Source organism: Oculina patagonica, unplaced genomic scaffold, assembly GCF_052425735.1.
Source record: "Oculina patagonica isolate OP01 unplaced genomic scaffold, crgOcupat unplaced810, whole genome shotgun sequence".
NCBI lineage: Eukaryota > Metazoa > Cnidaria > Anthozoa > Scleractinia > Oculinidae > Oculina > Oculina patagonica.
The window spans coordinates 1-8803 of record NW_027558703.1 but is presented as its reverse complement, the minus strand read 5'-3'; the positions used below and the strand labels follow the sequence as shown (position 1 = coordinate 8803).

Sequence of the window (8803 nt, the reverse complement as noted above, 5' to 3'; positions counted from 1 at the left end):
AGGTTTTTACGCTGTCAGCATGCAACGATAAACAACGAAATTTGCGAAAATTAACTTCTCTTCAATAATTCATGCTCAAGAAACTCTTGAGTAACAATTTTCTGATAACGCGCACGCGATTAGTTTTAAATTTGACGATTGGCAACCGGTTCAAATACCGCTTTTAAGGCCCCTCTTTGACAAAGTATTAAAAGTCTTAAAACAAAATTACCTGGCCTGGGAATCGAAGGCAAGTTGTTACACCGCTCATTGTAGCAGATACGAGATGGTTTAAGTCGCCATAGGTTGGTGTGGTCAGCTTCAGAGTTCTGAAGCAGATATCGTACAGAGCTTCATTGTCAATGCAGTACGTTTCATCGGTGTTTTCAACCAACTGATGAACCGACAGTGTAGCGTTGTAAGGCTCCACAACGGTGTCTGATACTTTCGGTGATGGTACGACGCTGAATGTGTTCATGATTCTGTCGGGATATTCTTCTCTAATTTTAGAAATTAGGAGGGTTCCCATGCCTGAGCCGGTTCCGCCCCCGAGCGAGTGTGTGAGCTGAAAGCCTTGAAGACAGTCGCAGCCTTCTGCTTCTTTTCGAACGACATCGAGAACAGAATCTACCAGCTCGGCTCCTTCAGTGTAGTGTCCTTTTGCCCAGTTGTTTCCAGCTCCGCTTTGGCCTACGATGGAAACGTGGCGATGTGTTAATTCGTTAAGGAGATATTTGGGTGTTGCCAGTTTCATACGAGTCTTCGACGATTTATAATCAAACAAGTTTGAATTCACAGCTTCAACTCACCAAATACAAAGTTGTCTGGCCTGAAGATCTGTCCAAAGGGACCTGAACGGACGGAATCCATCGTGCCGGGTTCCAAATCGACAAGAACAGCTCTGGGAACATACTTTCCACCTACAAAAAGGACAATTCGACAAAACAATAGGTTAGCTCCGCCGAACGTTAAAATGGAAATCGAAAGCGGCATAACTACAGAATACATGTCCGCTTTTGAAGACGGACATATCTGGTGGCTCGTTTGGCTCGGTAGTCACTGCCGAGCCAAATGAGCAAGGAACATGGTTTAGGAAGCTGGCTAAACGATCGAAGAAACAACTTGACAAATACCTGTAGCTTCATTATAGTACACATTGATCCTTTCTAACTGAAGGTCGGAATCTCCGTGGTACGTGCCAGTTGGATCGATGCCGTGCTCGTCCGAGATAACCTCCCAGAACTGAAAATCGAGGATTACAAATGAGCGTATTCGAAGGAAAATCAAACATTTCTGTTTCTAATGTAGCTCATACCTTAGCTCCGATCTGGTTTCCGCACTGGCCGGCTTGAAGATGAACAATTTCACGCATCTTTGAAAGTTTTAGCGAACGTTGTGGGCTCGACTTTCCTGTGTCTTTGTGTTTGCAATATGTCGCTCCGGGAGATTTTGGCGAGGTTTATAGCCAATGACTAATTTATTCAATTCTTTCTTTTGCATACAAAAGGGCTTTATTATACAGTATTCGCCTCATGACGTCATCGTTGACAGGCATTATGTGTTTTGGATTGTTTATTGGTAATCATGGAAAAACGCGACACCTGAAAGCCGTTGTTCAAAAACAAAGCCAAATGGGGGCTGAACCAATGGAAAAGTACCTGAGGTTACATGTGATGTCTTTCGAAAACAAAGCGCAAATTTTTGAGCAGCGATTCAGTTCAATATTGACAGCATCTCCGGAAAACAAACCACGACAAAACTGCCAAGCGAAATATTAGTTATTTCGATGCAGTCCTTCATTCAATTTGGTCGTAAGAAGAAGGAGAGTGGTTACATTTTTTTGGCCAATTTGTATCTCGCATGATCTGTCAAAACACGCAAGGCACTTTGAGCTGTAAAAATTCCAAATAGACACTTCTTTCATTAAAAATACACTCGTTGATGAATTTTGGTTCGCCATTTTGAATGCAAGATCTGCCAGGCGTTTCGCTCCCCTCGCTTTCTAACCATCATGCCCCGTGTTCCCGCCTTCCTAACCGTCCGGCCGATCGGCACCTGGGAACGAGGCAGAGTCGGCAGGGTGGAGAATAGAAGTTGTCCAAAGATGTAAGGGATAATCAAGAGAGGCTTATCCTCTTTTGGGATAATACAATAGCCTCTGTGATAATGTTCCCGTTGGGATGTTCAGGCGATGGATTTTCGCCTGCGGAACAGGCGCTTAGCGCGACCTCCCAATAACCCCGCAAAAATAAACCGCCTGTTCTGCAGGCTAATGGATTTGGATTTTCGTTTATGTATATGAAATTTGAAGCCCAGATTTTCTTTAATACGTGTATCAACAGGTGTATCAAATTCAATTGCGGGTTTCAGAGCTGTCCCGTCATTTTCTAGGGCACTAGGAATGGTCAGGAGATTCGAGGTCTCAATTAGAGGCTTGGCTTCAGAGTTCTTTAGAAGTTCTATGTGTCCTATAAAATATAGTAGGTTGATAACCCCCGATTCAAAACTGTATCGTGCTTGGGACTCTCGAATAAGTGTCTCGGTTGATCTTTTTTTTTCTTTGTCTTGGTCCCCCAAATTTATAGGCCCTCTTAAAAAATTGGCCGTTCCCTTACTGCCGAGGTAGGTAATAGTATTACAGTCAACTCTCTAAGGGGTATCGAATGGTCTTTGCGTGCATCAGGAGCACAGTGTTTTTCTTTGCGAGCACGAGCATTGACAATAGTTAGCCTTACGAGCAACGAGCACTTTTTAAAAAGCTACTTCCCCTAAAAACCGAGCACTTGTAAAAATATGCGACCACGAGCAAAATTTGCAAGCAATGCAAAATTTTGATGGACCATTCATGACCCCTTCTCTGCAAGACGGACACCTTCGGGACCAGGCCCAACTGTACGTCTTAGAGGTGTCCGCCTTATGGTAGCCTGCGAGCCCAGACGCATTTCCGGCTGTCGCTTGTCTCCGCCGAATATTCTTCGGCGGAGACAAGCGACAGCCGGAAATGCGTCTGGGTTCGCAGGCTAGCCTTATAGAGAGTCGAGGTAACGTGACACTAGTAATTTTGAGATAATAAACTTCAGTTGAACGGCTGTACAAAGTATTATCTGCTAAAAGTTGAAAATGGACTCGTTTTCCCGTTTGTTCGTAACAATATGTTGCAAACTTAAAACAGGTCTACATGTATTCGCTTGTTCAAGCAAACGTTCACGGCTCCGAGCTACACTTTGCGCAGCTAAGAATTTTACTGTTTTTTGTGGCGCCAGAAAGTTTCTCACCGAAACAGAAACTTGACTTCAGCTGTTTAACTAAATTGGTACTTTTTTACTCGAACACGAGAGCTTTTTTACCTTTTTATGCTTTTAAGTACAAGTACCACGCAGCCAAGGAAATTCTACCAGTCACTTGGCCACTTTACAAGTCTCCCGAGTTTCTAATTGCCAAAGACTTGATCAATCGAGGAAGGGTAGTTCCGGGATTCGATTCGCCAGCTTTTTTCTTGCACCGTGCTAATCCCGCCAGCTATTGGGACACTTTTTTAATGCATATTGGCTTTCTATTTCATCCCTAAAGTGGATCATATCAGCCTCAATTGCTCTCAATAGCACATTCGCATTGGGGCAAGCTTAACCGATATCAATTACCAACACAGATATTGCAGGAGTATGTTGTCTTTTATTGACTAATTTTAACACAATTACACACGTGGAAACCCGGGCTTCTTAATTCACTACCGAGTTAAAACAGTTCAGGATTTGTTCTTCAAGAGAAAACTACAACAATTCGCTTGTACATTTACGCCTTTAAAAAAGTTTCCAGTTTGATTTGCTTGCTAATTTTCGAGAAAAACTCGTTACAGCTAAAAGTGAAAAGTTTCTTTCGCCAGTTTATTAGCTACGAAAGATCAAACAGTTTTCCTGCGAATTCATTCTCGGTTTGTCAAGTCCTTTATGCTTCCTCGCCCTCTTCTTCTTCCTCATCAAACTCGCCTTCCTCTTCAGCAGTCGCATCCTGGTATTGTTGGTACTCAGACACAAGATCGTTCATGTTGGATTCAGCCTGTGAAAAGAAAGGATAAACTCATTAGTTCAAGGAAACACTTATTCTTTAAGCACCCTTGACGAGCGTCTTGAATAACAGCTATTCGAACTCAAGAGCAGCTATAAAAAGATATTTACCTCAGTGAATTCCATCTCGTCCATGCCCTCACCAGTGTACCAATGCAAGAAAGCCTTTCGCCTGAACATAGCGGTGAACTGCTCGCTGATGCGCTTGAAGAGCTCCTGGATGGCAGTGGTGTTGCCGATAAATGTACCAGACATCTTCAGACCACGAGGGGGGATGTCACAGACAGCAGTCTTGACGTTGTTAGGGATCCATTCCACAAAGTATGAACTGTTCTTGTTCTGGATGTTGAGCATCTGTTCATCGACTTCCTTCATGGACATACGGCCACGGAACATGGTTGCCACGGTCAGGTAACGTCCATGCCTTGGATCACAGGCAGCCATCATGTTCTTGGAGTCAAACATCTGCTGAGTGAGTTCTGGTACTGTCAGGGCACGGTACTGCTGGGATCCTCTGCTGGTGAGTGGGGCAAATCCAGGTATGAAGAAGTGAAGACGAGGGAAAGGAACCATATTCACTGCCAGTTTCCTGAGATCAGCGTTAAGCTGGAAAAATAAACAGATAAAAAAAATTAGCATGCTTGGTCCACTTTTCATTGTACGTTTCATTTATGCAAAGTTGTTGTGTGACTTGAGAAGAACAGAGCTTGAGAAAAGGTTTGGGAATTGATGCGTCAAGTACATGCTTTTATGAAAGGAATAATTCTCAAAACAATTTCAGACCGAAAGACACCAAAGTAGCAAAACAAAGATTAGCATATGAATAATAAAATGAATTATTAAGAAGCTATTCTAAGATTTTTCATATGTAATTTTATTTTTTACATGGATAAACAAAGTTTTGAAGATAACCAAATTCTTAATATGGCTTAAGTTTTGTTTGAAGTAATATAGACGCTAATAAATCGAAATAAACGTTATGGGAAATGATTACATCAATTAGTTTTAATCGATGGATTTTGTCTGTGTTTCATTTAGTTGTTTATCGTTTGATTTTCTAAACAACGAGCGATAATTGGAGCAAATCTGCGCCAGCTGAAATGCCCCGTTGGCTTTTAAACACAACATGAAAAATGCTCCAGGTCGCACGGGAAAACGACCGATCGATCTTGTCTGGGTTTCATTTAGTTATTTCTCGTTTGATTTCTCTAAACAACGAGCGATAATTGGAATAATTCTGGACCAGCTGAAATGTCCCGTTGGCTTTTAAACACAGCATGAAAAATGCTCCAAGTCGCACGGGAAAATGAAATAATTGGAATGAAAACAATCGCGTTCTGCGAGTTCGTGTTCGAAACGGTTTCAGTTAATGCTCGGAGAAGTTTTTGTGTACATCTGTTGTCAAAATGTAAGCCTTGCTTGACAACGCTTTAGTTTACGGTAGAGTAAACCGTTGCTATGAAGACAGATTTTTGTGTACTACTGTCAAAATCTTTGATGCATCAATCTCCAGGAGCAAACCGCAACTTCTTTCGAGTTTTTTTTAAACCGTTTCAAACAAGCTTACACCCGTAAAACAAGTTTCTAACAATTCACGCTGCAATTACGTTTAGCCTTGCATTCGCCAATGCGATTTTTTATAACCTTTTCTAAATGTCAGTTCAAATGTTTGATACGCCACACTTCGCTTTCGCACCGTTACACGGGGTTACAATCAGTTACACACTGTTACACAGAGTCAAAATCAGTTACACACCGTTACACGGGGTTAAAATCAGTTACACACCGTTACACGGGGTTACAACCAGTTACACACCGTTACACGGGGTTACAATCAGTTACACACCGTTACACGGGGTTACAAGCAGTTACACACCGTTACACGGGGTTACAAGCAGTTACACACCGTTACACGGGGTTACAACCAGTTACACACCGTTACACGGGGTTACAATCAGTAACCCCGGGAGGGGGGGTACTCAAAAAAGTTTTGTACGGGGAGGCTCTGCCCGGAGATTCAACCCCTTACCCTTTTATATACCATTTTGATAGAAAAAGGTACCCCTTTTGTATACCTTTTATTGCAAAAAGGCACCCCTTTCATATACCTACACGACATCACATTTACCTAAAACGGGAAGTTTTCTTGTTATTTTTATGTAGGGCTTAATAAATTAAAACGATAAAGCCAAAAGTTGCGTCTGCTCGAAATATATGATATAAAGGCCTTTTAAAATAACATTATGGCAGATTTCCCTACCCTTTCATATACCTAAACTTGTGAAATCTCTACCCTTTTATATACCTGGGGCCTGAAAAAGATACCCCTTTCGGGCGGAGCCTCCCCATCATGTGTTTAAATAGTTAGTATATTTTAATATTTTTATGTTTTAATATTGTTAAGTATCTAGTTAGCATATTTTAATATTTTTAAGTTTTAATATTGTAATGCGCTTTTGCTCATTTATATGTTAAAAAGCGCAATATAAATTTATAAATTATTATTATTATTATTATAGGGAGTACCCCCCCCCCCCGGGTCAGTAACACACCGTTACACGGGGTTATCGCCCTCCCTTCGCCAAAATTCTCGTTTGTGGCCTTTTTTGACAAAATAAAACAAAATTACCTGTCCGGGGAATCGAAGACAAGTTGTTACACCGCTCATTGTGGCAGATACGAGATGGTTTAAGTCGCCATAGGTTGGTGTGGTGAGCTTCAGAGTTCTGAAGCAGATATCGTACAGAGCTTCATTGTCGATGCAGAACGTTTCATCGGTGTTTTCAACCAACTGATGAACCGACAGTGTAGCGTTGTAAGGCTCCACAACGGTGTCTGATACTTTCGGTGATGGTACGACGCTGAATGTGTTCATGATTCTGTCGGGATATTCTTCTCTGATCTTCGAAATAAGGAGGGTTCCCATGCCTGAGCCGGTTCCGCCGCCGAGCGAGTGTGTGAGCTGAAAGCCTTGAAGACAATCACAGCTCTCTGCTTCTTTACGAACGACATCGAGAACAGAATCTACCAGCTCGGCTCCTTCAGTGTAGTGTCCTTTTGCCCAGTTGTTTCCAGCTCCGCTTTGGCCTACGATGGAAACGTGGCGATGTGTTAAATTAATTATTCGTTATGCAGATATTTGGGTGTTGCTAGTTTCAAACGAATCTTCGACGATTTATAATTTAACAAGTTTGAATTCACTGCTCCAACTCACCAAAGACGAAGTTGTCTGGCCTGAAGATCTGTCCAAAGGGACCAGATCGGACGGAATCCATCGTTCCGGGCTCCAAATCGACAAGAACAGCTCTGGGAACATATTTTCCACCTACAAAAATTTGCCGACTCGACAAAACAATAGGTTAGGTCCGCCGAACGTTAAATGGAAACCGAAACGAACTGGAAACTCGGCGTAGAAGAACGAAAAATGATCGAATAAGCATCTTGTCAAATACCTGTAGCTTCATTATAGTACACATTGATCCTTTCTAACTGAAGGTCGGAATCTCCGTGGTACGTGCCAGTTGGATCGATGCCGTGCTCGTCAGAGATAACCTCCCAGAACTGAAAATCGAAGATTACAAATGAGCGTATTCGAAGGAAAATCAAAAATTTATGTTTACAATGTAGCTTATACCTTAGATCCGATCTGGTTTCCGCACTGGCCGGCTTGAAGATGAACAATTTCACGCATGTTTGAAAATTTTAAGCGAACGTTGTGGGCTCGACTTTCCTGTGTGTTTGAGTTTGCTATATGTCGCTGCGGGAGATTTTGGCGAGGTTTATATACCGTAGAATTCCGGTTATAAGCCCTGGGCTTATACAACTTCGTAAGGGGTTTTGGGTGGGCTTATTAGCGGAGGGGGCTTATATCCGGGAGGGCTTATAAGCGGAATGAAAAAAACGTTTCGAAACGAGCCTCGGGAGTGTTGATCGAAATACGTTTTTAAGTTAGAAACGCGCAAAAAGCAACATTTAGCCCTGTTCAGTACTGTCATCCGGTAGAGGGGGGCTTATATCCGGGGGGCTTATAATCGGATGTATTTTTTTGTTTCCAGGTTGATGGGCCTATAACCGGGGGGGCTTATACCGGAATTTTATGGTATAGCCAATGACTAATTTATTCAATTCTTCTTTTGCATACAAAATTTACGTGCTTTCAATCACGCGACTTCAAAAAAGAAATGACGTAATCAGGGAAATTTCGGTTCAATTCTCCAAACTTCTTGACTGGTGCAAAACTCGGACTTGAGTCGTCGCGTCGGACGACGCTAAACGGAGAAGTACAACGGGATGGCCTCAGTCTACTTTTTTATTTTGGCGTGAAATGGACTCCCTTTTATCGTCATTCAACTGGTTTGGGTTTATTTTATTCAACATTTGAAACAAAAAAAATATTTGCATGCCTAAGCATGAATTTATTCGGCAAGGCATGTGGCATAAGGCAAGAGATGATGCGATAAGGGAAATTCAGCTCACGCACACTCCGTGACTCACGCAAACACGACTTGTGTGCATTCTCGTACCTCGAGTCTTCGTCCCTTCTGCGCAGGTTTGAAGAAACGCACAGGAATTCGATGTTGTGCTCAACTCGAAACAATAGGAAATCCCAGAGCACAAAATTATTCAAAACTACGAGATCGCTTCAATATTTTTTCAATTTAACGTTTATATTAGACATCCTTAGAGGTTTTCAATGAGCATCAAATTCAGGGATTGTGTAGTGTAAGGATCGATTGTCACCCTGAAAAATTTTGGGGAAC

The 8803-nt window shown here is 42.2% G+C and overlaps 2 protein-coding genes across 2 annotated transcripts; both read right to left on the bottom strand.

Annotated features, from left to right (window-relative positions):
- Positions 1-181: 181 nt before the first annotated feature.
- On the bottom strand, positions 182-1453 carry LOC144641288 (tubulin beta-4B chain-like). The gene is made up of 4 exons (XM_078500316.1): positions 1295-1453; positions 1113-1221; positions 789-899; positions 182-669 (listed from the first exon to the last, which is right to left on the bottom strand). The coding sequence occupies exons 1-4, from the start codon at positions 1349-1351 to the stop codon at positions 197-199; spliced, it is 750 nt and encodes a 249-aa protein (XP_078356442.1). The 5' UTR covers positions 1352-1453; the 3' UTR covers positions 182-196.
- Positions 1454-3631: 2178 nt separating this feature from the next.
- LOC144641289 (tubulin beta chain-like) lies at positions 3632-7835 on the bottom strand. The gene is made up of 6 exons (XM_078500317.1): positions 7678-7835; positions 7496-7604; positions 7258-7368; positions 6673-7130; positions 4155-4649; positions 3632-4035 (listed from the first exon to the last, which is right to left on the bottom strand). The coding sequence occupies exons 1-6, from the start codon at positions 7732-7734 to the stop codon at positions 3925-3927; spliced, it is 1341 nt and encodes a 446-aa protein (XP_078356443.1). The 5' UTR covers positions 7735-7835; the 3' UTR covers positions 3632-3924.
- Between the last annotated feature and the right edge of the window lie 968 nt (positions 7836-8803).

Coding starts and splice junctions, on each gene's coding strand:
- LOC144641288 (XM_078500316.1), bottom strand. CDS start 1,351: ATGCGTGAAATTGTTCATCTTCAAGCCGGCCAGTGCGGAAACCAGATC. Junction 1,222..1,294: donor GAAACCAGATCGGAGCTAAG/GTATGAGCTACA, acceptor CTCGATTTTCAG/TTCTGGGAGGTTATCTCGGA. Junction 670..788: donor GCCAGACAACTTTGTATTTG/GTGAGTTGAAGC, acceptor TTTCCATCGTAG/GCCAAAGCGGAGCTGGAAAC.
- LOC144641289 (XM_078500317.1), bottom strand. CDS start 7,734: ATGCGTGAAATTGTTCATCTTCAAGCCGGCCAGTGCGGAAACCAGATC. Junction 7,605..7,677: donor GAAACCAGATCGGATCTAAG/GTATAAGCTACA, acceptor TTCGATTTTCAG/TTCTGGGAGGTTATCTCTGA. Junction 4,036..4,154: donor ACGAGATGGAATTCACTGAG/GTAAATATCTTT, acceptor TTCTTTTCACAG/GCTGAATCCAACATGAACGA.